This window comes from Melopsittacus undulatus, chromosome 10, assembly GCF_012275295.1.
Source record: "Melopsittacus undulatus isolate bMelUnd1 chromosome 10, bMelUnd1.mat.Z, whole genome shotgun sequence".
Classification (NCBI taxonomy): Eukaryota; Metazoa; Chordata; class Aves; order Psittaciformes; family Psittaculidae; genus Melopsittacus; species Melopsittacus undulatus.
In genome coordinates, this window is record NC_047536.1 from 22,299,859 (window position 1) to 22,327,611 (window position 27,753).

Below are 27,753 nucleotides of genomic sequence, written 5' to 3' on the forward strand. Positions count from 1 at the left end.
CACACACATCCTGCCAGGCAGCAGCTCCCCTGGCAGGGTGTGGGGAAGAAGCAAGAGGGAATGCCCAGGTGCAGGAGGGAATGGGGAAGCTCCCATCCCTCTGCTCCCCACCAAGCAGGCAGCACAGGCAGGCTGGGAGAGCTGCGCTGCCTTCCCGAGCTGGAGTCTCTGCCTTTGTACTCGCCTGACAATACAGGAATAAAAATAACCAGGCTGCACTTGCAGAGAGATAAAAGCGAGGTTTGCCTTTTGTGTCTCTCTGGGCAGTGGGACAGCAGCACCAATGGAGCTGTGTGGACATGACACATGGGAATTTCTGACATATCTTTTCCCACTCTGACCTTGACAGACACAATAAAAAGGGGCTTTGCTGCACGCACTCAGCCACTCAGTCCTATCACCAAGGTTAGTAAGAAAGAGCATGTCTGTGTTGTGCGCTTGTCCTCTGCTACTAACCCGCTTCACCTCTGCAGGGTGGGTGATCCCACAGGACAGGGGCTGACTGTGGTGGTACAGGGGAGGGTGGGACAGACCTGCACCAGGAGCTCTTCTGCTAAGGGCTGTGTGCTGTGCCGTGCTCCTGGCTACCAGCAGTGGCCATGGTTGTGGTCGCTGCCATGTCCTGGTGCTCTGCTGTGTGATACTGCAGTAGATGGATATTGGAAAGCACCATCTTCTCCAGCCACTCTCTTGGCGATTCTCTAGAAGGGGTCTTCCCAGGGATAATACCTCCAGCCTTGCTTTTATCTTCCAGCAGATCCGCGTCTATGCAGAGGTTTTGTGCAGTGTACCAGGGCTCCAGCAGGTCTGTAGAGCTGGAATAGGCTTAGCTGAGTTTATCAAGAAAAAGAGTGTTGTTGACTATCTCTGGTGACACCTATAATGTGAATGATGGTTTTGACACCAAAGTGGTGCTGGCTCACCCAGCTGGGACTGGATAGCAGCAGAAGGGAAGGTGGTTGATAATTGTCTTGTTATTATGGTTATTATTAGCTACTGTTGTTGTTTGCTATTTTCTCTCTAAAGTTAAAAGCTCTTTTGGTGAGCGTGTTGCTCTGGGTAAGCAGCCCAGCGGCGGGCACTTTCCCCATGCACTGATTCACTGTCCTTTCCCTCCTTGCAGTGTTCAGGTGTCCTGCACTCTTCCTTCACTGCTGTCAGGTCTTCCTCCAGCCAGGCAAGATGTCTATGCTGGACATGAGCGAGTTTGGGGAGGCGGCTGAGTACCTCCGGAAGAGCTACACAGAGCAGCTGAAGCTGCAGACAATCCCCTTCGATGGTAAGACCCTGAGGCAGCTCTTGGTACAGCCCCATATGTGTGCCCCATGCCAGCCCCTTGGCCATGGCTCTCTTTGGAGACCATCCCCGTCCCTTTCCCAGTGCTGCTCCTCATGGAGCGGGTGTTACAGAGCTGCCCCCACCACCCTGGAGGAAGATCTCACAAGCAGGAAAAGCAGGTTTTTAACTTTCCCCTCGTTTGTAGAGGTGGCCTTTGAGGGAGATGGGCTGAGGGAGGTCAAAGCCTTCTCCAGCTCCAGTTTGGAGGTGTCTGCACTGTCCCAGCCACCCGGCTGTACTGCAGCTTGGGCTCCAGGGCCCAACATGCTCCTCTTGGTTCAGCAAAAGAGGAGAACTTTGCTTCCTCTCACCATGCTTTCTTCATGATGGTCCCAGTGCAAGCGCACAAGAACAGCAGACTTGGGTCAGGCTAAAAGTCGATCCTGGCAAAATAAGAAGCTGCCAAACACAAAGAAGGCAAAGAAACCCCAGCTCCTATGACCAAGAACATAGGAAGGAAGAATCGCTGTCCTTCCACTTTACCTGACTGCATTTGTGAGGCTTTCAGTTGACAATGTCAAATGGTTTCCTACATTTCAAGCTGGTTTGTGTCTTTTCCTCTCCTCTCCTCTCCTCTCCTCTCCTTCCTTCTCCAGGAAAGAAGCGTGCTTGGATCCCAGATGAGAAAGAAGCTTATATAGAAGTGGAAATCAAAGAAAGCACTGGTGGCAAAGTCACTGTGGAAACCAAAAATAAGGAAGTAAGCAAAATGCCTTTCCTTTACCAAGGGGGAGCAAGTGTGTGTGTGTTGATATACATGACAGGCTCAGGTCTGAAGCTAGCTGAGCTCCTGCTGATAACCCGGGTGATCAGTGGTGCCCCGAGGGGACGTGGTGTCAGGACACCGATGACCTGCCAAGAGTGGCAGTGGTTCAGCATCCCCCCATAGAACGCTGGCTTTCAAACACAGTTCCTGTGTGGGGCAGACCCAAGGGGACAGCCCTGGCCCAGCACAGCTCCAGCCTGTGGATGGAAAGGCTGCCCCAGCACAGCTCTTTGCAATGCTGAACCCACTGCCCGGCTCCTCTCCGAGGTTCAGACCAGAGGTAAGGGGCCAGCTGGCCAATTCCTGCTCGTTTTAGCCGGGATTTGCAGTGGACTGTGGTGCTCTTGAGAGAGCAGGCACTAGGAAAGGGGCAGCACCAGCTACACCTTGTGGTGAGGCTCCAGCCTGCCAGCAGCGGGAGGGAGGCAAAGCAAGGCAGGATCAGCTGGTATTTATCAGGATAATAAGCAAACAAGGATCAGTTGATATTTGTTAATGTAATATCCAGTGCCAATAGCTGCAAATGGAACAATGAATATTCCTCTCTTGGCTCTGGGAGTCTCATGGCCCCACTTCATAGCAATGCAGAGACTCAGACTGGGGAAGAAACCCAAGGACCTGCCCGGGCAGTAAATCACAGACTTCATTATAGCTATTCCTCAGCTGGTCAGCGTGGCACTGAGAAGTGCTTGTGTCTGCCAGGTTTAGGAGAAATGCATGTAACTGTCTATGAAAGTGTCAAGGCTTTGAAAACATTTTTGTTTGAAACTGGGAGAAAAAAGGAAAGAAATTTGCCCTCCCCAAAATAAAATGTATTGGGGAGGGGGGTATAACTTTTAAAAATTATTCTGATATTTGAAAGCTCTTCAGCTTCTGTGAACAAAGCAGATTTCAAACCTCTTTTGCTGTTCCTTCTTGAAACTGTTTTGTTTAACAATGTCACAGATTTCTGACTTCTGAAAGTGCATCTGCTTTCCCTGGATCAGCATTTCTAGCTCCCGCTTCTAATACCTAACACCTTCTAACACCACACACTTCATACCCCCTGTAAAAAACCTCTTTGAAAGGTTTCATTTCATCTTTATTAACAAGACCATTTGCTAAATGCAGCTTCTCCCGTAATGTGATAGCTTCCCAACGCTTGGGATTAAATAAACACAGTTATCAGTGATGGGGTGCAGGCTTCAGCTGTTTGCCCAAATAACCAGGGATCTCTCTAAGCAATAATCCATGTTTCCTGCAGGGTTTTAGGCTGTGAAGAAGGGCACAGGACAGGGATGTTGAGCACATTGTGGGCTGATATCATGGTGTCCCCCAGCTTGCATCCCCTCTGTTGGTCTCAGCCACAGCCCATCTGCTGGGAGAGAAGAGGTCTGGAGCTTGCTTGTCCCAGCAGGGCTTTGTGGCTGGGGCTCTGCTAACCCCACCAGCCCACATGGGAAAACAGCAGGCATGGGGCAGGGTGCCCAGCATGGGGATGTCATGTCCATCCATGCAGCAGGTTAGAGAGTGTTCACTGGGGGCTGGGGTCCATCTGACCTGTCCCCCTCCTCTGGCAGACACGGGTGGTGAAGGAGGATGAGCTGCAGCCCATGAACCCACCCAAGTTTGACATGATCGAGGACATGGCCATGCTGACCCACCTCAACGAGGCCTCTGTGCTCTACAACCTGAAGCGCCGTTACTCCCACTGGATGATCTATGTAAGCCACTGGCACCCAGCAGACGGGGGTCACCTGGTGGGGTGGGGAGATGAAGGGGCATCGGGGCACCCCCATCCCTCACCACTCTTTTTCCCTTTGCAGACCTACTCGGGGCTCTTCTGTGTCACCATCAACCCCTACAAGTGGCTGCCTGTCTACACGGCACCGGTGGTGGCTGCCTATAAGGGCAAGCGGCGCACAGAGGCTCCTCCACACATCTACTCCATTGCCGACAATGCCTACAACGACATGCTGCGCAGTAAGCCCTCGCTTTGGGCCCCCCATCCTGGGGGTCTGAGCTCCGGGGATTGTGTGTGAGGTGGGTGGCACTGTCCTAATACCTCCTCCTTCTCTTCCAGACCGTGAAAACCAGTCCATGCTCATCACGTAAGTGCCCCTTGCCCTGCTCACTCTGATGCTAGGTGCCTGGGCAGCACCCCGTGCCCCAGGGGAGCCCCTCGGCCATGTCCCCCATTCCTTCCCACCCAACCTCACATGCAGCCACCATGTGAGGTGACAAGCAGGCTCCCCTGCACCCCAAAGCTGCCATGGCACACCCCAACTGCCTCCAAGAAGCAAGGGGAAAGGAGAGTTGGAGGCCAAGGCCAGAGGAAGATGGTGACAGAGGTGGCCAGAGGGGCAGTGGTGGGGGAGGAAGGTGACGTGGGAGGGTGTAGGCCAGGTTGATTTCAAGTGACATATAGATAAGGGCTATATAAAGGACTCTAAAGGACCCTATGCCGCTGCCAGGAGCCGTGGACATTTTTAGCCTTGGCCATAGCCTAATTAGGAAAGGCAGGGGCTGCAGAGAGATGCTTGGCGTGTGTCCGGTGGCAGCTCTGCTCCCCCCGGGCTCTTTGTGATCTGGGATTACAATGGGAGAGCAGCTAACTATAGGGATGAGCTCAGCCAGCCCACCGGCTGCGCCTGGTGCAGGATCCACCCGGTGTGGTGGCTCCAAGACCCCCCAGCAAAGCAGAGCGTGCTGAAACCACCGGAGCAGGAGCAGCGGACCTGGGTCCTGCCTGATCCTGCACAGCTGAAGCCCCGGGGCTGGGGCTGTACGGCCGTGGTGGGTGCCGGCACCTCCTGCCATAGCTGCAGTGGGCAGCTGACCCCCTGCGGCACCCCCAGCAGGACACGGTGAGGATGGAGCTGGATTTCACTCCTAAGACAAGCCCCAAAGACAAGCACGCACACCCGCAGGCTGGAGGGCATTGACAGTGCCACCCCTCCGAGACTGCTTCTCCTTCCTGGCGCAATGAGCAGGGTGGCAGGGTCTCTGTGTGAAGTTTTGCCTGTTCTTTGCCTCATGCCCTTGATCTGTGTATTTCTGTTGCTCTAAGCGGAGAATCTGGTGCTGGTAAGACTGTAAACACCAAGCGGGTCATTCAGTACTTTGCCATTGTCGCAGCCTTGGGCGACACACCGGGCAAGAAATTAGTAAGACCATCTTTTGAAACAAGCTCGTGCTGTTTTCTTCCTTTCTTTGGTGTTTTTTTCTTCTTTCCCTTCCCTCCCCTTTTTCTTCTTTTTACTTCTTTTTTTCTTCCCCCATCTTTTTGCATTTGGAAGCGTGTTTTGGTCTGACCCACCCAGGGCTTGGCTTTTCCTCGCCTTTTGAACAAGCAAGGCTTGAAATTACTTTGCTCAAGGGGAAATGGACTTTTTTCATGTGGCTGCTCAATCTGTGCAGCCTGGAAGAGGTGCCTTATGTACCCTCTTTATCTTCTCTTCCTCCTTCAACACCCCATAGAGCTTCTTCTTAAGGAGTATTAAAAGAACGCAGTAAACCTGCCATTTCCCACCTGGCCTCTTTTAAGCCTTGCTTTTCATCCTTTTCTCCTTTTTCTTTTTCCCCTTGTTCATTTTGATCCTCTTCTACCTTGTGCTTTTCTTGCTCTTGTTTTGATTCTTGCATTTCTTTGGTGCTGGTTATTTTTGAGCTGCCTTTGCAAGTGCTTATTTCTTCTTGATACGTTGAGGCTCCAGCCTGCTTTTCCCCTGTAGAAGCAAACTGGCTGCTTTAGGTATCAGTCAAGCAATACCTCAGCATTATTTTCTTTACTCTTCTTTGGGTTTGGATTTAACCGTTCTTGCTTTTTGATGCATTTCTTTATTTTCTTGAGCTAATCTATTTAACAACTTTTTGGCATCTCTTGTAGAGTTTAATCCTCCCATTTTTCTTCTTGGACGGTTTTTTTGGCACTAAATGGTCATGCCCTGCTTTTCTGACCATGCTTCTTGTGGTTCTTGCCTGCCTTTTCTGGATTGCTAAAGACCATTTTCTTTCCTTTCTCTAGGCAGCTCTTGCCACTAAAACTGGGGTAAGTGTTGTAGACTCCTAATCTTTAATGCTGAGGACAGTTCTGGTGCACCACAGAGCAATGGGGTGATGAGGAATGCCTGTGTGGGGCCTCTGCTTTGGGTCTGGGAGCAGGAGCAGTGTTTAGTTCTCCATTCCACTTTGTATCTCCCACCTTTGCATAGTTTGGAGCTTTGGTGTTTCATCTCTTAGTGACTTTCTAACTTTTTGGCTCCAAGCTCTCCTTCAAGGGATCGTTGGTCTTCAAACACTGTTTTTAGCCAGCACCTTGTGTTGCCTTGGGGGGGATGTGGGCTCATCCAAAGAGAAGATGAAGCCCCCACAATCCAAGCTGTCAGTGTTCCCCCAAGCCTCAAAGCCCAGCTGAGGAGCAGGGGAAGAGCCCCTTTGCCATGGGCAGCATCGTGCTTTGGCTTCAGATCTGGGTTCTCATAATGCCTGGACATGCCATGCTCTGCAAAGACGTGAACAGGCTCAGCCCTCCATGTTGCAGGCAGTTCATGTCCTTCTAGGGGTGCGTTTCTGAGGTGCTTGCTTAGCTCCAAGGAAACAACTGGGCTCCTTTGGAAATCCAGCACAGGTTCAGTCCCTGGCACTGCCAGCACCTCCAGGGCTCAGCCCTGTGTCCTTGGTCCTCAGTATCTCTGAGCACTGAGGGACAGCCTTTAGCTGGTGCACACTAAAGGGAGGCTCATTAACACATGCAATTGCTGGAGGGCTGGAGCTGTGGGTCCAGGGCAGCCCACATTGAGTCTCACAGGCCAGACAGCTTAGATCAGGCTGGGTTTAAGGATAACAGATCAGAGGCTATCCCAAAGTGCAGTTGGTTAAAGCTGTGATTCACGGCTGCTCCCCATCCCTTTACCCTCCACACAGCTGGAGCTGCTGAGCTGGGGAGTGGTGGTGGGCACAGTACAGCTCTTGGTGGGCAGAGCTCAGAGATTTCCTATGCAGGGAAAGCCCTATCGGCTGGAATGTGTCAGAGCATGGGCATAAAGCTCTCATGAAAGATCCTGCAGGAGCCTGTGCCATCAAACTGTACTACTGTTGTCAGCCTCCACTGTTCTTTGTGTGGCTTGGAGTGAGTCTCTTGCTTCTCTCCTTGGTTTCTTGTCCTGCTTTGCCCGCATTAGGTGGAGGTTGTCTCTTTATCTTTGAACTGTGTGTGTGAAACAAATGGAAAAATGAGGTTAACTCTGGGGCTTGCTCAGGAAAAGCTCTGGTGAGCTCAGCAGATCACATTGGCTGGGACTGGTGATGTGTTCCCATCACACTGTGACCCTGCTGTGCATGTTGTTAGTGTAGAGAGTCATGGATCAAGCCTGCTTTCTGGGTCATTTCTGCAATGTTCTGTGATTTAAACTGTCCCAGACTATGTTTGGTGGAAGAGGAAACTCCTGTCAGTCAGAGCCTGGAATGTTTCAGACTGCTATGGTGACAGCGTGTGCTTGCTCTTGGTTTCGTATTGTAGCAGCCTGAGAAAGGGGCTGAGGGCTGCTGTGTGCAGACAGGAGAGTAGCCTGGGTCTTCAGAGTTTAGGCAAGGAGAAGCCCACAGAGAGCATTGCTGCAAAGCCGAACGCTGCTGACCCTTAAACCAAGCTGCATTGCTTTGCGAGACAAGGAGATGCCAGAGGAGCAGCAGGCTCTTCTGAAGGGCAGAGAAGGGAGATGGTGCAAGGAGCCCCACTCAATGTTTCCCTGTGTTGTTGGTAACAGATCCCCTCCGGCTGGGTGGGAACTGACGCATCCTTTGGGTTTGTTTTGCAGGGCACCCTCGAAGATCAAATCATTGAGGCTAACCCAGCCATGGAAGCTTTTGGCAATGCCAAAACCATAAGGAATGACAACTCCTCGCGTTTTGTAAGTGTCTTGAGCAAGACAGAGAGTTGAAGTGCTGTGTTTATGCAAGCTGAATGCATCACTTGTGCTGTTGTGTTCTCTATGGTGTGAGGCAAAGGCACGCAGCAGGAAGGAGGCTCTGCTTCCTGGTGGGATTAGACTGCTGAAGCCAGGCTGCTTCTGGTTACATCAGTGCAGTAAATGGTGTGCAGAATGAATGCCTTGTTGTCACAGCCTGTGGCTGAAGAGACATCCCTTAGAGGACCAAAGCTGAGGGGCAGTAAGCACAGGCTGGAGTTCTGTGTGCCCCTTCCAGGGAGCAGCACCTCTTTTGCTAAGCGCAGCCTTGGTCTGCTGTGGGATACTGTGATGCCTGTTCCTGTGCCTTGGATGGGAGACACTCCAGGGTGAGATTCCTCAGCACACCACAGAGCAGGAGGCTGGAGCAGACTCAATATCACACTGCCTCACAGAACTACTCAGCGTTAAGAGTAGGTCTGTACTTAAACCTGGAGAGGGGCTTTGGACAAGGGTCTGAAGGGACAGGCCAAGGGGAATGGCTTTAACCTGCCAGAACAGGGGAGACTGAGATGAGCTCTTAGGCAGAAGCTCTTCCCTGGGAGGGTGCTGAGGCGCTGGCACAGGGTGCCCAGAGAAGCTGTGGCTGCCCCATCCCTGGCAGTGTTCAAGGCCAGGTTGGACACAGGGGCTTGGAGCAAGCTGCTCCAGTGGAAGGTGTCCCTGCCCGTGGCAGGGATTGGAGCTGGATGAGCTTTGAGGTCCCTTCCAACACAAACAAGTCTGGGATTCTGTGATGATTCTATGAGAGGGATTTATCTGCTGTGAGTGAAATCTCTGCCTGCCTGGTGTTCAAAGCCTGGTGATGCTGGTGATACAAACCAGAGAACTTCACCCACCCCTCACAGAGCCCAGTAACTTTCCTGGCATCATCAGAAGCCTAAGAAGTGGGAAATCACCAGTGCTTGTAGTTGTCTGATGTTTCTGGGAGCTGTTTAAGTGTGTAGCCAAGCCCAGCACTCACCTCCTGTGCATGTTTCCAGGGCAAGTTCATCCGGATCCATTTTGGTCCCTCAGGGAAGCTGGCCTCTGCAGACATTGACATCTGTGAGTAGAGCTCTGCCCGCTGCAGTGGAGAGCGATTGCACCTCCCCATGTGTGCTGATGCTGGGTCAGCTCTGGGAGTGAACAACCCCTCCTCTGACCCCTCTGCCCTGGCTCTAGATCTTCTGGAAAAATCAAGAGTGATTTTCCAGCAGCCCAAAGAGCGGAGCTACCACATATACTACCAGATCCTCTCTGGGAAGAAACCAGAGCTGCAAGGTAAGGCAGCCAAGGCTTTTCTAGCACGGTGGCCTGAAAATGGCCAGAAAGGGCTCTGTTATCTCTGGGGTCTGCAGGGAAAGAGCAAACCCAGCTCACGTGCAAGTACTGCCCTCAGATGCTTTGTTAGCTGCGCAGGATCAGAGGATTGGTGAATAATTCAGGGTAGAAGGGATTTCGCCTACTCCAGCCTCCTGTATCCTCCCAGAGAGAGAAACCAGACCAAAGCCCTTTCTGCAACTGCCTAGGAGCAGAGGTTGTGCTGGGTCTATCTGCAGGGTCCCCCCAAGCTGCCTTGCATAGGTCCTTGTCGTATGGTGGGTACAGCACTGACCTCAGCATGTGCAGGGTAGATTCTTACTCCTTTTGGGGTAAGGGGAAGTGTTTTGCAGCCTGCTCTGAGCTCCTTCAGCCACCCGAGTGAGGTGATGTGTTTCAGGTAGGCTTGGAAACAGCTACACAGCTCACTTGCTGGTGTTAGACACATCCTAGATAGTCTCAGAAGATCCAAGCTTGCCCTGGGGTAGTCCTGTGCTCTGAGGAGCCCCCTGCTCTCAGGTCCCAGGCCCCATGGAGTGCACAGAACCCTCTCCACAGTGCAGGAAGATGCTGGCACAGTCCCCCAGGGTGGTCAGCCCCTCGGCTGCAGGCTCATTGAGCTCAAGGACAAGACCTTATTAGGCAGGCCTGGAGCACTGTGCAGAGCAGTAATCTTATCTGGTGGTCACGAGGACATGGATGGCCACTTCTAAATCAGTCTGCAGCCAAGCCATGTCCCAAGATAGCAAGCAGGAGGCACATCACAGAGGAGATGGACCCATGTGTGGACCTGCCTGGGCTTGAGGAGGGTTCTTCTCCCACCAGCTGGTGCCCTCTAGTAGTTGAGGCTGGTGAATCCTTACCTGTTCATCTGTGCCCCTCTGCTCCAGCTTGGTCTCTGTCAAACTGGCCTCACCCTCCATATGTCTTCCCCCAACAGATATGCTGCTGCTCTCCCTCAACCCCTATGACTACCACTTCTGCTCTCAGGGTGTAACTACTGTGGACAACATGGATGATGGAGAGGAACTCATGGCAACAGATGTATGTGAACTTCCTTCCCACTGCACAGCGTGAAGTGGGCCTGGGGGAGGGCACAACCTCCATCTCCCATGGGGAGATGTGGGGACATGTCCTGGCTTTTCTGGGTCCCTCTCTAAATTAGCTGTGTGTTCCCTCTGGTTTATTGGCACATGCTTTGAGCTTACAAAGAAAGAGCAAAGTGACTCTGATCTCCATCAACAGCCTCATCCAGGCAGAGAAGGCAGAGTAATTCCCTGCATTAGGAAGGCTCTGTAGCACATGAGCACTTCCCATGCTCCCAGGAAAAGATGAGAGAGTTCAGCCCCTCCTGCTTGTGGATGCTAGGCTAGTCCTTCTGCTTTCAGATGTGTGTGTTGGAAGCTGGCCTCACATTCAAAATCCCATGGACAGGATTCCTCAGCTAGGTGTGCACTGAACAGAGCACCCTGCCCAGAGCCCCAGGATAGGGAGAGCACGTTAGGAGACCTCACCTCAGAGTGGTGATGTTGTTCTATCTACACTGCTTTGTCTCTCCTCAGCATGCCATGGACATCTTGGGCTTCAGCAATGATGAGAAATACGGCTCCTATAAAATAGTGGGTGCTATCATGCACTTTGGCAACATGAAGTTCAAGCAGAAGCAGCGAGAAGAGCAGGCAGAGGCTGACGGCACTGAAAGTGAGTTTGGCTCCATGCTGCCAGCTCTGCCCAGCCTGGCCTGGGCATGCAGACCCCTCCAAGGGCAGAGTGTGGTAACTTCCCTGGCCCGGTCAGTGGCTGCCATCCCAAGCAACCACATGGTCTGTAGGTGCACAAAGGGATTTGTCTTTAAGTCGGCACACTTAGGGCAGCCTTTTCTACAAGCAGTGGGTGGTCTCATCTGCATCAGACTTGCCTCTGTAGCATCATAGGCTCTCACCCGCTGGCTGTGCTTCACCTTGTTCAGTCTTCTGCTGCCCTTCATCTCCTCTCCTCTGGCACTGACAGCCCCCCAGAGCAGGTCAGCCACACAGCATGAGCCAGGACATGGTCAGGACTTCAGGGACCTGCTCAAGACGCAGCCTCCTGCAGAGTAGTTAGAGTAGGATACAGTCACTGTCTAATACTTCTCCTTGTTTGTTGCTTATGAAAATCCAATACAAATCAGAGGTCAGGCTGCAAAGCAAACCTGGAAATTCAAACAGAGCTCAGGTATTTTGTATGGCTTTTGCACTGCTGCATTATGCCTGGCTCCCATATAACAGCAAGCTCCAAGGCAGGATGAGAAGGGGGAACCCTATCACTTAAGTGGAAGGCTTCAGCAGTCACTATACTTCAGTTGAGTGACTACCTGGATCAGACCTTCCTGCTCACGTTCATGAAGGAAGAGTTCCCCCTGCCTGAGGAATGTCAGCACAGAATTCAGCTGCTACCTGGCCATTACTGAAGATTTTGCTTCAACAGTGATTTCCCCACAGAGGTGATTTTCCAGCTGCAGTCTGCTGTTAGCAGTCTATGAAAAATAAGAAAGAAAATCACCTCTCTTCTGGTCACTTTAAATTCACTGTGGGAATTCAGGCTCCCACTGGAAAATGCATAGAAATTCCCAGATAAGGCCTGAAAACCTGGTAATGTGCAGCAGGTCTGCTACAACCATCTCCAAACAATAACTTCTCAGGCAGGAGGTCAGACTTTGAAAGCATCATATGATACCCAGGATGGGAAAACACACCAGACTCTGGAGAAGGTGGAAAAACGTGTATAGTGAGCAACTGCACAGCAGGAGACCTGAGAAGTTTTAGTTATTGTCTTTTTTCCTTCCTCCCCGGTCCTCATGCCTTTGTGCTGCTTTACAGGTGCTGACAAAGCTGCCTACCTGATGGGAATCAGCTCAGCTGACCTCATCAAGGGCTTGCTCCATCCTCGTGTGAAAGTGGGCAATGAGTACGTGACCAAAGGTCAGAACGTGGAGCAGGTGAGTTTGCCTCAGTAACCCTGAGCCCCTGCGTCTGTCCTTGGTGTGCCAAGAGGAGCTCTCCAGCCTCTAGCTCCTACAAAAGCAGGGAGAAGGATCAGTGCTCATGGCCTGCTCTGTGATGTGCTTTGGCAGGTTGTCTATGCGGTGGGAGCCCTGGCTAAAGCCACCTATGACCGCATGTTCAAGTGGCTGGTGACTCGCATCAATAAGACCCTGGACACCAAGCTGGCCAGGCAGTTCTTCATTGGAGTACTGGACATTGCAGGCTTCGAGATCTTTGATGTGAGTTCTGCAGGCCCCCTGCAATGGGACTGGGGGAATGTAGCCAGACAGCTCAGTCTCCTGGTGTTTGACAGCTCCTTCTCCTCCAAGAAACTGCCTTGACAGGGAAATGAGCTCTTGTCTGGATGAGTCCCTCTGGAGCTAACAGGCAGCTCACACTGCTGTGGGCACAACTCCAGTGATCCCTGGCTACCTGCTCTGGTAGCAGTCCAGCTGAGCCTAGCAGAGATCACTCCTCACACCCAGACAAAACAGAAGAGTGAAGCCCTTCATGTCTGGGCTCCTCCTAATGCAGAATTGTTTTCTTCTGGCAGTTCAACAGCTTTGAGCAGCTCTGCATCAACTTCACCAATGAGAAGCTGCAGCAGTTCTTCAACCACCACATGTTTGTCCTGGAGCAAGAAGAATATAAGAAGGAAGGCATCGAATGGGTCTTCATTGACTTTGGCCTGGACCTGCAGGCTTGCATTGACCTGATTGAGAAGGTAAAGCATGAGTCAGGGCATGGGAATGGTACTGCTGGTAGGTGGCTTCTTTGCAAAGACTGGAGGTGCTCTGCTACCAGGGTTGGAATGATCCCCCCAGTGAGTGGGAAGTGCCCACCTTTGTTTTCCCCACACTTACCCCAGAGCCTCCAGCCCAATGAGTCCCTTTGGCACAAATCTTGACTTTCTGAAACCACAGACATTCTGTTCCTACCCACTGCTGAACCACAAAACCTGGTGCAGCCTTTCCCTCCGGAGAGCACCAATCTCTGCCCCCTTTTCCTACCCGCCTGCTGTTCCTCAAAGCCTCTTACTAATTACTTACTGATTCAGAGCAGCTTGTACAAAAGGTTTCCACCACTGCATGGTGGAAACTCACCTCTTTCAGTGGGAAGGAGCTCACCTATCAGGATACTGGAGAGGATCTCCCCTTCCCACAGCCTGATGGACCTGGACAAGCCCCCAAGTCTTGCAGGCTTGGCCAGTCCCACTCTGACTGGCTGGAGGTCAGATGCAGCCTGGAATACACCAGTGATAGTTCGTCCTGTAGTCAATGTCTTGCACCATTTGCCTCTAAGAGGATGAGGTCTCCCAAGTCAAGCTCTGCTCAGTGGCACAGGGAATCCCCCATTCTGGAATGGGCTATGGCAAGGCTGAGCTCAGACTTCTTTATATCACATTCCCCCTGCAGCCAATGGGAATCCTGTCCATCCTCGAAGAGGAGTGCATGTTCCCGAAAGCCTCCGACATGTCCTTCAAAGCTAAGCTCTATGACAACCACCTTGGGAAGTCGCCCAACTTCCAGAAGCCCCGGCCGGATAAGAAGAGGAAGTACGAGGCACACTTTGAGCTGGTGCACTATGCTGGCGTGGTACGTCCCGGGCACCCTGCACAGCACCCACACCATCCCCTTGGAGCACCGACCTTACCTTTGCCTCTTGTCTCTGCTCAAAGGTGCCGTACAACATCGTTGGGTGGCTGGACAAGAACAAGGACCCCCTGAATGAGACAGTGGTGTCTGTCTTCCAGAAGTCCCAAAATAAGCTCCTGGCTTCCCTCTATGAGAACTATGTGGGCTCATCTTCAGGTGAGGAGCAACCTCATCTTTTCTTGACCTCGACTTCCCCTCCCTTTGCAGGAAAACCTCCTCACCCTCACACCCTGTTGGTGTAGTATTCCTGCACCTAGCAGCCCAGGCAAGGGGAAGAGCCACATTGACCCCTAAAAACCTCTGACCTGGGTAGGTGGGTGCTCTGGCCATGCAGTGCTGACCTAGGGGCTATAGAGGCGGGTTAGGACCAGGCTGAGCTTGTGTGGTTCTGAAAGAACTGTACTGGTGGCCCTCTGTGACCTAAGATGTGTAAAGGAGTCTGTTGGTATGAGATCTGAGGAGCAGCACCCGGAGTTGGATGCTCTATGGCTTTGCTCTGCAGCAGGGCACTACTAGAGAGAGCAGGGGCTGTGGGTGTTTCGAGGGTGTTTGGGGTGCTCCTGTGTCCTCCAAGCCAAGCAGATGTTGTGCTGATGTAATGAATCAATATTTCAACCCAACAGAGGAACCTCACAAGCCAGGGACCAAGGAGAAACGTAAAAAGGCAGCTTCTTTCCAAACAGTGTCTCAGCTGCACAAGGTAAGAGCCAGCCCCTCATCCGAGGTCCATAGGGAAGCATGCTCAGGGTGTCCCAGTGTCATCCCACTCCCCTGCCAAGACTCTGGGGTATCTTGCACCTGAGGGACCACCAGAGCTCCTGAAGGAGCAAAAGCTCCCGACACCCTTTTGTCTGTGTGCAAGGGGCCGGTGCCTGGCAGAGTCCCAGCCCTGTCCCCATGCCCTAGGGAAGGACGTGGGGCTCCAGGCTGGGAAAGCGATGGTTCCCTTTGGCTTGTGCTGCTTTCGCCCGGCTGATGCTTGCGCTGCTCACAGCTCCTTCGCCTTTGAGAGAGCGGCAGTTAAGACTTGTAGTGATGTTTAGGTGATGTATTACATGAACATCACTTTAAGTCTGTGCTACTTCTCTCCTCATTCTGGTCAGCGGGAAGGACAGCCTTTGGGCAGAAGAAAATGGAGGAGGAACTTGCAGATTTCTGAGCAGGCAGCTCGCTGCTGTCCTGTGCAGGGAGGTGACCTGAGCTCTGTCCCAGCTCAGGGTGACACCCCATGCTCACCACAGAAGTTATTTGTCCACCCCAGAGCTTAAGCCACTGGAAAACAGCACAGGGGCTGGGGGGGGGGTGAGCCCAAAGCTGTGTCCTGCCATGACAGCCCTGTGGTGACAGGGTGCTTGCAGAGGACAGTGCTGCTGTCAGAGCCCCCACAGGGACATGAGTGACTTTCTTCCTCCTGGACAAGTCACAGGCCTTAGGGAGAGGTGTTTGTGGCAAGGAGTAGGGCCCGTGGTGAGGTGGAGCTGCGGGAAGGTGTTCCCAGGCAGGCTGAGCCTGTACGAGCAGGGGAAAGCAGCCTGCAAAGATCGAGGGTGCAGATGCCTTTCCCATAGGAAAAGGCAGGGCCATGTGTTGGCTTGAGCCCTGCCTTGGACAGGAAAGGAGGCCCAGGCTGGATTGGCAGGGCTCTCTGTCATGGACAAAGGGTATGGGAAGCACTGTGGAAGTGCAGGGGAAACCTGGTGAGCTGAGGACTGCAGGCAGTGTGGATGGCAGCAGGAGGATGCTGGTGGCACCAGAAGAGCTGTTTTCCAGGATAAGCTCAGTGCTGTGCTCCTGGCTGTCCCCTGCAGCAAACCTTTACCTGCAAACACTTGAGAAGCACCCAATCCCCTCTGCCATTGCTCCCACCCTGGCAGAAGGCAGTGGTCCTGCTTGCAGGGCTGGGGTGTCCAGTTGCAGGATAGCACAGGTATTAGGAAGAATTCCCTCTTTCCCATGAAGAGTGGTAGAGGGCTCTCAGTGTCTGCCCTCTCCCTGCCTGTGGGGGGAAGGAAGGGGCTGCAGAGATGTGTTGTAGGGGAGCAGAGGTGTCCCCCTGTGCCTCATCCCCTGTCTCTGTCCCACAGGAAAACCTCAACAAGCTGATGACCAACCTGCGCTCCACTCAGCCCCACTTTGTCCGCTGCATCATCCCCAATGAGACAAAGACCCCAGGTATGTGTGAACTGAGACAGCACCCAGGGGGTTCCCTTGTGTGACATCCACATGTGGGAGCTGGCAGGACTCTGGCACCCACCTTCTCTCCAGCCTTTGTCTTGCAGCAGTTCTGCTGCCACTCACACCAAGCCCCATCTCAGTGTGGAAACCCCTGTGACCCACACCAGCCTCCTCTACTGGGGAGAATGAGCTCTGCCAGGCTCCCATTTTGGCTGTGCATTGATGGTTGGGCTGCCTTGTGTATGACAGCAGGCACAGCAGTCTTTCAGGCTCACTGACTTCCACCACCTGAGGCCGAGGCTGCAGCACTCGTGCTCAGCATAGGCCTGCAGGATGTGTTAACACCCATATTCAAAACCATGGGCAGTGTCATTTCCAGGGTTCAGAGCCACGCTGCAGCTCCATTTCCTCTGTCCTCTTGGGCTGAGTGTCTGCTCCACCTCTGTTCTCACCCACAGGAGCCATGGATGCCTTCCTGGTCCTGCACCAGCTGCGCTGTAACGGTGTCCTTGAAGGCATCCGCATCTGCCGTAAAGGCTTCCCCAACAGGATCCTCTACGCAGACTTCAAGCAGCGGTAACTCTCTCCTCTTCCTTGCCCAGCAGCCCACACATGTTCTAGGGGAGACAAGCTTGCCCTGGATCTGACCTGCTCCCCTACTTGTGTGGGGCTGGTGTGAACCACAACCATGCTTCCAGTGCATGCATGGGATAGTACTGCTGCTGCTATGTGCTGCCAGACACGGAGAGTTTGGTGCCAGGCATGATGAGACTGGTGATGTTTGGAATGCAGGGCTGGTACAGGGAGATGATGGCGAGGCTCAGCTCCATTTCTCTCTGCCCTTGGGATTCTTACTGCTCTGTAGTTGGCCCCATCCAACCAGTGGCCTCTTCCTGCACAGTCTTCCTTGTGTTCAGGGACTAAGATCTGGCAGGGTTCCCTGGTGTCTGCTCTGCAGCAGAGCCCATTCAGTGCCCTGGAGCAACTGGGTGCAGCCTGTGTAGCAGCACTGTCTAGAAGTACTAGAGGGAATTGGCATGACTGGGGTACAGGGATGATGATAGAACCACGGACTCTGTTCTCAAGTTCTCCTGCATGTCCTCCTCTGCTTTGTCCCTGCAGCTACCGTATCCTGAATCCAACAGCCATTCCAGATGACAAGTTTGTGGACAGCAGAAAGGCCACAGAGAAGCTGCTGAGCTCCCTGGAACTGGACCACTCGCAGTACAAGTTCGGTCATACCAAGGTGAGAGCAGGCAGCTGGTCCAGGGATGCTGTCCCTCCTGTCTCTGCAGTCCCAGTGTGCTCCCTGTGCCCAGCTTGCTCTCTGCCTGGCCACAGCCCTGCCAGAGCCCTGCACTCTGCAGGTTGTGTGTGGCCCTTGAAGGGGCTGAGAAGGGCAGTGGAATCCTAGAACCACAGAATGGTTTGTGTTGGAAAGGAACTCAAGATCACTCATTTCCAACCCTCTGCCATGGGCAGGGATGCCTCACACTAGACCATGATGCCCAAGGCTCTGTCCAACCCGGCCTTGAACACTGCTAAGGATGGAACGTTTACCACTTCTCTAAGCACCCTGTTCCAGTGCCTCACCACCCTCACAGCAAAGAACTTCTGCCTAGTATCTAACCTGAACTTCCCCTGTTTAAGTTTGAACCCATTACCCCTTGTCCTATTGCTACAGTTCCTGATGAAGATGAAAGCTGGGAAGAAACATGTCTGAGCAGAACATCTCTGCTGCCTGACCTCATACCACCCAAGATAGCAGCTTGTGTCCACTCAGAGCAGGGAGCTCTGGTGTCCCCTTGTGCCTTGTGTAGGTGCCCCTCCAATCAGTGCAGTGCAGGGAGGGCACTGAACCTGCAGTGTGCAACCCTCACTGCTTTGTGTGCCCCTGCTTGGGCACAAGTCAGCTCTGCCTCATGGGTGATGTTAGCCCTGAGCCCACTCTGCTCTCTGCTCTGACTCTGTTCTCCCTCTGATCCTGCAGGTGTTTTTCAAGGCTGGTTTGCTGGGCTTGCTGGAGGAGATGCGGGATGAGCGCCTGGCCAAGATCCTGACCATGCTGCAGGCCAGAATCCGCGGGCACCTCATGCGCATTGAGTATCAGAAGATCATCAGCAGGAGGTAGAGCTGGGGGTGGGGGGAAAGGCAGAACATTGTGTGTCTCCCTGTTCCTTTGCACATTTGAGTGGGTTTGGGGCAGTGGTTGGGTAAAGTTCTCTCATGAATGGCTGGAGGCAGATCTGTGAGAGGTCAGGCACGGGCTTGGTAGGGAGGCTCAGTGTATCTGGGTAGGGAAAGCCTTTGGTTTCCACTGGAAGATTCAGAGGGATGCAGAGTGACTTGAAGCCAGCCCACACCACTCATCCCACTAGGACCATTATGTGTGCAGACAATATGCCATTCATTCAGCATACTTTCATACTGGTGGAGAATAGAGCTGTGTTCAGGCCTACAAAAGCCTGGTCTCTATTGCAGTGGGGGTGGGATGTGGGGAATCTACACCCATGATTATGCTCTGCTTGTGTCCCTCCAGGGAAGCCCTCTATACCATCCAGTGGAACATCCGGGCCTTCAATGCTGTCAAGAACTGGTCCTGGATGAAGCTGTTCTTCAAGATCAAGCCTTTGCTCAAGTCTGCTCAGACTGAGAAGGAAATGTCCAATCTGAAGGAGGAGTTCCAGAAGCTGAAGGAGGCTCTGGAGAAATCTGAGGCTAAGAGGAAGGAACTGGAAGAGAAACAGGTCTCCATGATCCAGGAGAAGAATGACCTGACTCTCCAGCTGCAGGCAGTGAGTGCCTCACCCCCTCCATGGAAGTCTAAAGATAATGCAGGGTCCATGGGCAGGAGAAGCAGCAGAGCACAGTAGATCCTTCCTCCAGCCTCTTGCAGTTCGAGATCCCCTTGTTGCCACAATCTGAAATGCAGTGTTAGACTTGGTGCAAACCTGAAGCATTATCACAGATTTGCCATCTTAGAGCTGCCACAGGGTTTTGTGCTCTCCTGGCTTGGGAAGGATGATCTCACCAGGAGCATGGGGAGATGACAGTGTTTGCTGGCTGGCTGTGGCTGATCAGTGCTGTTCCTGTTCCAGGAAGTGTCTTTCCAGTGTTTCCGTCCTCTGGAAAGATTCAGTTGCTGTTAGCTCTTTGGCTCTGCTTAGTGTCAGTGGTTGTTCCATGGATCTTGCAAACAGACCTGTCTGGTTTTGTCCACCTGAGCAACTCAGGCTTGCTCTACCCCTTCCACAAGGATTGCTTCAGCTATGGCCAGGGAACCATGGCTGAGAGCCTGCTCCTGGGGCAGTGGGTGAGCACTGCTCTCCTGTGCCTGTCCCAGGAGCAAGACAACCTGGCAGATGCAGAGGAGCGCTGTGACCTGCTGATCAAATCCAAGATCCAGCTGGAGGCCAAGGTGAAAGAGCTGACAGAGCGCCTGGAGGATGAGGAGGAGATGAATTCAGACCTCACCGCCAAGAAGCGCAAGCTGGAGGATGAGTGTGCAGAGCTGAAGAAGGACATTGATGATCTGGAGATCACACTGGCCAAGGTGGAGAAGGAGAAGCATGCCACAGAGAACAAGGTAAGCGACCCTCCCTGAGAACACAGCCTCATTGCCCTGGGGCCTCAAAGCTTATGGAGGCACCAAAGAGAAGCATCAGGGACAAGGTTGCTGGTTTGTGGGAGCCCTTCATAGGTATTAGCTCAGCATCCCTCTCCCTGAGAAGATGTGCTCAGTTGCTGACTCCCTGTTCTAGGTGAAAAACCTGATTGAAGAGATGGCTGCTCTGGATGAGATCATTGCGAAGCTGACAAAGGAGAAGAAAGCACTGCAAGAGGCCCATCAGCAGGCCCTGGATGACCTGCAGGCCGAGGAAGACAAAGTCAACACACTGACAAAAGCCAAGGTCAAGCTGGAGCAGCAAGTGGATGATGTGAGTCATAGACAGTGAAGTGAGAGAGGTTTGAGTCACATCTACACGTTGTCCCTGATGGGATCTGGAGGGTGGGATCATTATCAGATCCCCATTTAATATGGCCAGTTGATGAATAACCTCATTGGCAAACTGCCCCTGGACCGAGAGGTGATCCTGAGTACCTCATGGAGAGCAGTTCTGGACTGGGAGAATGGGACTGGACACCAAACAGGAAAGAGCTCTGGCTCCCAGGGCTGGATGAAGTTCCCATAGCAATGGCCATGAGGAAGTTTAGGGCTGCAAAGAATCCTTTCCCTCCCTACCCTGTTGCCCTTCATTCTCCAGCTGGAAAGCTCTCTTGAACAAGAGAAGAAAGTCCGCATGGACCTGGAAAGAGCAAAGAGGAAACTTGAAGGAGACCTGAAGTTGACCCAGGAGTCTGTAATGGATCTGGAGAATGACAAACAGCAGCTGGAGGAGAAACTCAAGAAGTGAGTGTGTGATCTGTGCCTGGGCTCTGTGCTCACTCTGCCAGGCCAGGGCCCACCTCTAGATCAAGTGGATGTGTGGCCTCTGCAGGAGCTGCTGGGATGGGGCTTTGAATGTGCCAGTTTGGCCACTCCAACACTCACTTAGAGTAGTCCATGAGCTGCTTCTTACCCCTGTGGTACCTTTCCTATGGGGGTTTGTTTGTCCTCTGGAGCTGGGTGTTACACTGCAGGGAGCAATCTTCCTCCGGCTTCAGGAGCCAGATGTCCTTGGGAGAACAGTGCTTGTCTGACCACAAGCTCTGCCTTCTTTCTGTACAGGAAAGACTTTGAAATGAGTCAGCTGAATTCAAGGATTGAAGATGGGCAAGTGACTGAGGCTCAGCTGCAGAAAAAGATCAAGGAGCTCCAGGTATGGTGGGCAGAACTGTTCTCACAGCCTAGGAGTTCTCAGTTTCCATCACGTGTAATGTGATGGGGAATCTGTATGGTCCAGACCCTCTGAACAGATCTCCTAGGCAGAAGAGTGATGAAAAAAGCAAAGCCTCTGCCAAAATGTGGTGGGCTGAAAAGAAGTTAATGAAAGAATGAACTACCAGCATGAGGAACAGCTTCTCGGAAGTAGTTCTCTATTCAGATTAAAACCTTAAATCCAGTGCCCAAACTCTAAAGGTCCAAACTTACATGTTAGGCTTCTATCAGACAGGCCTCACATTAAAGCATGGAGGTTCCCACTGAAAAGAAGCAAGTATCAGCCTGGATCCTGATGTCAGGGTATAGAGGAGAGCAGGAGTTCTGCAAAACAGACAGCCAGGGTGCACCAGCTTCAGAGAACCCCAGCTCAGCCCAGGCCTTTGCTCCAGATTTGTTCCCCAGCAGCAGTGCTCCACTGTGGAGAGCAAAGATGCTGGTGAAACCTGGTGGTTGGAGCAACTGCCTTATTGCTCCTTGTCCTATTGGTACAGTCCCTGATGAAGAGTCCCTCTCCAGCATCCTTGTAGGTCCCCTTAGAGCATGTCTGCCGATGGCAGGGGTTGGAACTGGATGTTCTTAAGGTCCTTCCCAGCCCACACCATTCCATGATTCTGTCTCTGCCAGGCCCGCATTGAGGAGCTGGAGGAGGAGCTGGAGGCTGAGCGTGCTGCCAGAGCCAAGGTGGAGAAGCAGCGGGCAGAAGTGTCCCGGGAGCTGGAGGAGCTGAGCGAGCGGCTGGAGGAGGCCGGCGGAGCCACGGCCACACAGCTGGAGATGAACAAGAAGCGAGAAGCAGAGTTCCTGAAACTGCGGCGGGACCTGGAGGAGGCGACGCTGCAGCACGAGTCCACAGCCGCTGCCCTGCGCAAGAAGCATGCGGACAGCGTGGCTGAGCTGGGCGAGCAGATCGACAACCTGCAGCGTGTCAAGCAGAAGCTGGAGAAGGAGAAGAGCGAGTTGAAGATGGAGGTGGATGACCTGTCATCCAACATCGAGTACCTCACCAAGAACAAGGTGGGCACTGCTCCTCTACAGGGCAGTGAACATCAGTGCAACTGGTGTGTTCAGCACAGCCATGCCAATGGGATGTTGTCCTAGGTAGCTCTTTGCCATGGCCAAGTCAAGACTCATAGAATCCCAGCCTGGTTTGTGTTGGAAGGGACCTCAAAGCTCACCTAGCTCCAACCCCTGCCACGGGCAGGGACACCTTCCACTGCAGCAGCTTGCTCCAAGCCCCTGTGTCCAACCTGGCCTTGAACACTGCCAGGGATGGGGCAGCCACAGCTTCTCTGGGCACCCTGTGCCAGTGCCTCAGCACCCTCACAGGGAAGAGCTTCTGCCTAAGAGCTCATCTCAGTCTCCCCTGTTCTGGCAGGTTAAAGCCATTCCCCTTGGCCTGTCCCTACAGGATCTTGTCCCAAGCCCCTCTCCAGCTTTCCTGCAGTCCCTTTAGTCCCTCTTTTGCACTGAGTATGGCTTGTCCCTGTATCCCTATGGCAATGTTTGCAAGTCTCTTTGGGGAGGATGGTGCTCTGTGGCTAGGGCTGGGTCTCACTCAGGCTCTGCTTGGGGCACACAGGCCAATGCTGAGAAGCTGTGTCGCACCTATGAGGACCAGCTCAACGAGGCCAAGTCCAAAGTGGACGAGCTGCAGCGGCAGCTCAACGACGTGAGCGCGCAGCGGGGCAGGCTGCAGACTGAGAACGGTGCGTGACAGGGGACACATGGCTGCCACGGGGCAGTGGGATATGTGGGACAAGGTCCAGCCAGGCAGAGTATCCCCATTCTCCCATGGACTAAAGGAAAACAGCAGGAGCTCCATGTGGAGTGCAGGGGGTGGGATGTCCATGTTGTGCCTCCATTCAGGCCTTGGAAAGCTGCTGTATAGCTTGACTATAGGCCAAGGAAAAGGACCTCTGTGGTGATGGTGGTTGTGCTGGGGTATGTTCTATGAGCTCCAGCATCAGCAGGAGGGATTTCCTTTCATTTTGCCTTTAGCTGCTTGTATCTCTGCCCATGGGCCCCAGCTTGGCTGGGTGGGGATGCTGCTGGAAGTCTCCATGCAGCTGAAGGCCACAGGGTCTGCAGGAGTGTGAGCTAAGGCAGGTTGCAGCCCTTCAGCCCCAGAATAGCTGTTTTGGCTGTGTTTGACCCCAGGGGAGCTCAGTCGGCTGCTGGAGGAGAAGGAGTCCTTCATCAACCAGCTGAGCCGTGGCAAGACCTCATTCACACAGAACATTGAGGAACTCAAGAGGCAGCTGGATGAAGAGACCAAGGTGAAGCTTCTATGGCTGCTCTCGGCATGGCACAGATCTCAGGGAATGGGCCATGTGTTCCACATGGAGTGGGGAGGGGGGACATTCCCTGCACACAGGGCCCAAGGGCATCTTCTTAACCTGGGAAAACCAGGAGTCCCCCCCTGCTGCCCCCATGGCCGGTGTCCTGGGGCCAGCACTCCTCTCATCAGCTCTTCCCTTCCTCAGAGCAAGAACGCCCTGGCCCATGCCCTGCAAGCCTCAAGGCATGACTGCGACCTCCTGCGGGAGCAGTACGAGGAGGAGGTGGAGGCCAAGAGCGAGCTCCAGAGGAACTTGTCCAAGGCCAATGCCGAGGTGGCCCAGTGGAGAACCAAGTACGAGACAGATGCCATCCAACGGACGGAGGAGCTGGAGGAAGCCAAGTAAGCCTGATGGTGGAAGTGGGTTCCTTGCGGGTGGCAGGTTTCTGCTCGGTGATGGGCTGAGGTTGTTTGGGCAGGCTGTGGGGGCAGTGGGGTGCGAGGACATGGGCTGGGAGCACTCCCCCCTCGCTGCCATCGGCAGGAAGAAGCTGGCCACCCGGCTGCAGGAGGCGGAGGAAGCGGTGGAGGCCGCCCATGCCAAGTGCTCCTCGCTGGAGAAGACCAAGCATCGGCTGCAGACAGAGATCGAGGACCTCTCGGTGGACCTGGAACGCGCCAACTCCGCCTGTGCTGCCCTGGACAAGAAGCAGCGCAACTTCGACAGGATCCTGGCCGAGTGGAAGCAGAAGTACGAGGAGACGCAGGCGGAGCTGGAGGCATCGCAGAAGGAGTCGCGCAGCCTGAGCACGGAGCTCTTCAAGCTCAAGAATGCCTACGAGGAGTCCCTGGACAACCTGGAGACCCTCAAGAGGGAGAACAAGAACCTGCAGGGTAGGACTGGGCTCAAGCTCTCCCCCTGAACTCCTTGCCCAGACTCCTGCTCTCATGGGGTCCCCTGTCCTCAGCCATGTGGTGGGATGGGGGCTCCCTGTAGGCAGGGATCAGACCTTGCTGCTCAGCCAAGACAAGGAATGCAACAGCCCAGCCAGGAAGCCACCATTGCTCTGTCCTTGTGCTGGGCACTATGGGCAGGCAAGCAGGCAGCGCCGCTTGGCCCTTGTTAGCAAATGGTGCATGGCAGGCAGAGCCATGACCCTGGTTTGGGGCTGTTGCAGTGGACAAGCAAGTCTCCATGTGTCCATAGTGCCTCTTCTGTGCCCTCTCCCTCACCCAGACCGCAGCAATGGCCCCAAGCACAACTCAGCTGCTCTCTAAGGGCTGGGGATCATCAGCCAGCCTGGGCAGGGGGATGGGGATGTCCCATTCTCATTCCTGACCAAACACCCTTCCACCCCTGCCAGAGGAAATTGCTGACCTGACCGACCAGATCAGCATGAGCGGGAAAACCATTCATGAGCTGGAGAAGCTGAAGAAAGCCCTGGAGAGTGAGAAGAGTGATATCCAGGCAGCACTGGAGGAGGCTGAGGTGGGTCCTCGTTTCCCACTGGTGCTTGCCCCTCGAGGGCAGCAGTCCACTCCAAGGTGACAGGGCTGAGCTGAGCTGCAGCCCCTGGGCTCATGGGGCTCGTGCAGCCAAGCAAGGCACGGGAGTGGCTTCCCCTGCTCCCCATAGCTCTGGAGTGGGGACAAGGCCAGGCTGATGGAGCACCCCCAGGGGCCATCTCCCCAAGGCTGCCATTGTCTCTCCAGGGTGCCCTGGAGCACGAGGAAAGCAAGACTCTGCGCATCCAGCTGGAGCTGAACCAGATCAAGGCTGATGTGGACAGGAAGCTGGCGGAGAAGGACGAGGAGTTTGAGAACCTGAGGTGTGTGTGCAGAGGGGCCGGGCTGGGCCATCGCTGGCTCCGTGGCCCTGGCTCTGTCAGGGATGGGGCTGATGCATCATCTCCCACAGGCGCAACCACCAGCGCGCCATGGACTCCATGCAGGCCACCCTGGATGCAGAGGCACGGGCCAAGAATGAGGCGGTGCGGCTGAGGAAGAAGATGGAGGGAGACCTGAACGAGATGGAGATCCAGCTGAGCCACGCCAACCGCCAGGCCGCCGAGTTCCAGAAGCTGGTCCGGCAGCTCCAGGCCCAGATCAAGGTTGGGTGACGGCGGTGGGACCGGGGCAGGGCTGTCCCTGCTGCCAGCCCCGCTGACCCCGTGGTGCCGCGCAGGACCTGCAGATCGAGCTGGATGACACCCAGCGCCACAACGATGACCTGAAGGAGCAGGCGGCCGCCCTGGAGCGCCGCAACAACCTGCTGCTGGCCGAGGTGGAGGAGCTGCGGGCGGCGCTGGAGCAGGCGGAGCGGAGCAGGAAGCTGGCAGAGCAGGAGCTGCTGGAGGCCACCGAGAGGGTCAACCTGCTCCATTCCCAGGTGAGGGACCGCCGTGTCCTGCATCTCTGCTGGCACTGGAGAACCAGGAGCCCACACAGGAGCGGGGCCATGGTGAACTGACCCTGCTCTGCCTGCAGAACACGGGCCTGATCAACCAGAAGAAGAAGCTGGAAGCAGACATCTCACAGCTGAGCAGTGAGGTGGAGGATGCAGTGCAGGAGTGCCGCAATGCTGAGGACAAGGCAAAGAAGGCCATAACGGATGTAAGAGCGGTGGGGCTGGTGGGTGAGAGGAGAGGGGAAGGTCTCAGAACATCTTCATTGAGCCTCCAGGCCTGCCTGGGCTTGTGGTGATGCCTCTTGGCCTTGCAGGCTGCCATGATGGCAGAGGAGCTGAAGAAGGAGCAGGACACGAGTGCGCACCTGGAGCGGATGAAGAAGAACATGGAGCAGACCATCAAGGACCTGCAGATGCGCCTGGATGAAGCAGAGCAGATTGCTCTCAAGGGGGGCAAGAAGCAGATCCAGAAGCTGGAGGCCAGGGTGAGAAGGCAGGGGCAAGCCCCTCATGGTGCATCAGGCTCTGCAGGGCCCCAGCACTGCTTCATCCTTCTGGAGCCAGACTGTACACATGGGATCAATGGGCAGTGACGGATGGTCCCTGAGCACCTGAAAGCCTTTCCTAGGGGTTGTTTAGTCTCAGCTGTGGCTTCTCTGAGCTGGGAAGGTGTCTTGGCCTCATCTGGGACTGGTGCTGAGCTGGCCTCTGTCCTCTGCAGGTGCGGGAGCTGGAGGGAGAGCTGGATACAGAGCAGAAGAAGATGGCTGAGGCCCAGAAGGGCATCCGCAAGTACGAGCGGAGGATCAAGGAGCTGAGCTACCAGGTACGGCAGCACTGGTCCCAGCTCCAGCCTGCAGGACCCAGCTCAACCCTCCCTGTGCTCAGCCTCTGCCATTAGCCCAGTCCCCACCTTGTCCTTGGCTCTGTGCAGGGAAAAGGGGCAGGACAGGCTGCGGCCACAGCATCCACCCCTGCCCGTGGGCCAGCACCTCCTGAGCTGGGTGCTGAAGCACAAAGGGGTCTGGGGACAAACACACACACACACAGATGACAAATGGGGAATAGACCCTCGTGCTGCGTGTGTGTGCGTGAGGGGCCCTGGCACTACTGGGACTGTTGGCTGAAGGTGTGGGGCAGCTGGACCTCGAGTTGGGGTTGGTTTTGGGTCCTGCTAACAGAGCTGGGGCACTCGCAGGCTGAGGAAGACCGGAAGAACCTGGCACGGATGCAGGACCTCATTGACAAGCTGCAGAGCAAGGTCAAGAGCTACAAACGCCAGTTCGAGGAGGCGGTAAGTGCCTGTCCCCACCGCTGCTGCTGTCCTGGGGCAGAGCACCCCGGGACGGCCACAGGAGGAAGGGGCCATGATGCTGATGCGGTGCTCATACCCTCCTCCCCATGCAGGAGCAGCAGGCCAACTCCAACCTGGTGAAGTACCGCAAGGTGCAGCACGAGCTGGACGATGCCGAGGAGCGGGCGGACATCGCCGAGACGCAGGTCAACAAACTGCGCGCCCGCACCAGGGAGGTCATTGCCTCCAAGGTAAGGGCACCAGCATGGGGACAGGGCTGCAGCATCCCTGCAGCACAGCCCATGGCCCCGTCCTGCCCAGCACCAGGTCTGGGCTCTCACCAAAGCTTTGTTGTGGTTCTTCCCCAGCACGAGTAGCAGGCGCTGGTGCCCACCCTGCCCCGCTGCCCGCTGTAGCTTGGAGCTGAACGGCTGCTGCCAGCTTTGCACTGTGTGAATAAACGTAGATGTGCCAGGACTTGCTCCCTTGTGTCTGTCACAGGGTAACTGGGGCCTTGGCCTCTGCTGCTGTCGAGGGCAAGCTGGGGGCTCCAGGGGTGTCCTGCACAGCCAGGCAGGAGGTAGGGAAAGGACTCTCCGCTCTACGTTCTGGCTTGCTCCAAGCTTGTGGTGGGGTTTTGGAAAAGAGCCCTGTCCTCATCCCTCTCCACCAACCCACTTCAGCC

General features: G+C 54.5%; 1 protein-coding gene across 1 annotated transcript; it reads left to right on the forward strand.

Moving 5' to 3' along the window:
- Positions 1 to 1,182: 1,182 nt before the first annotated feature.
- Positions 1,183 to 27,541, forward strand: MYH7B (myosin heavy chain 7B). Its single transcript, XM_005147581.3, has 42 exons — positions 1,183 to 1,279; positions 1,935 to 2,038; positions 3,664 to 3,807; positions 3,910 to 4,066; positions 4,167 to 4,194; positions 5,154 to 5,250; positions 6,111 to 6,134; positions 7,903 to 7,995; positions 9,036 to 9,099; positions 9,217 to 9,315; positions 10,295 to 10,398; positions 10,917 to 11,055; positions 12,213 to 12,331; positions 12,467 to 12,616; positions 12,931 to 13,101; positions 13,793 to 13,972; positions 14,056 to 14,188; positions 14,656 to 14,732; positions 16,117 to 16,204; positions 16,666 to 16,783; positions 17,330 to 17,453; positions 18,198 to 18,334; positions 18,747 to 19,002; positions 19,551 to 19,793; positions 19,969 to 20,145; positions 20,473 to 20,618; positions 20,937 to 21,027; positions 21,714 to 22,103; positions 22,669 to 22,795; positions 23,247 to 23,365; positions 23,573 to 23,769; positions 23,912 to 24,261; positions 24,732 to 24,856; positions 25,081 to 25,196; positions 25,286 to 25,478; positions 25,553 to 25,756; positions 25,855 to 25,980; positions 26,089 to 26,259; positions 26,496 to 26,600; positions 26,973 to 27,068; positions 27,182 to 27,319; positions 27,437 to 27,541. The coding sequence occupies exons 1-42, from the start codon at positions 1,183 to 1,185 to the stop codon at positions 27,443 to 27,445; spliced, it is 5,826 nt and encodes a 1,941-aa protein (XP_005147638.2). The 3' UTR covers positions 27,446 to 27,541.
- The last annotated feature ends 212 nt before the right edge of the window (positions 27,542 to 27,753 follow it).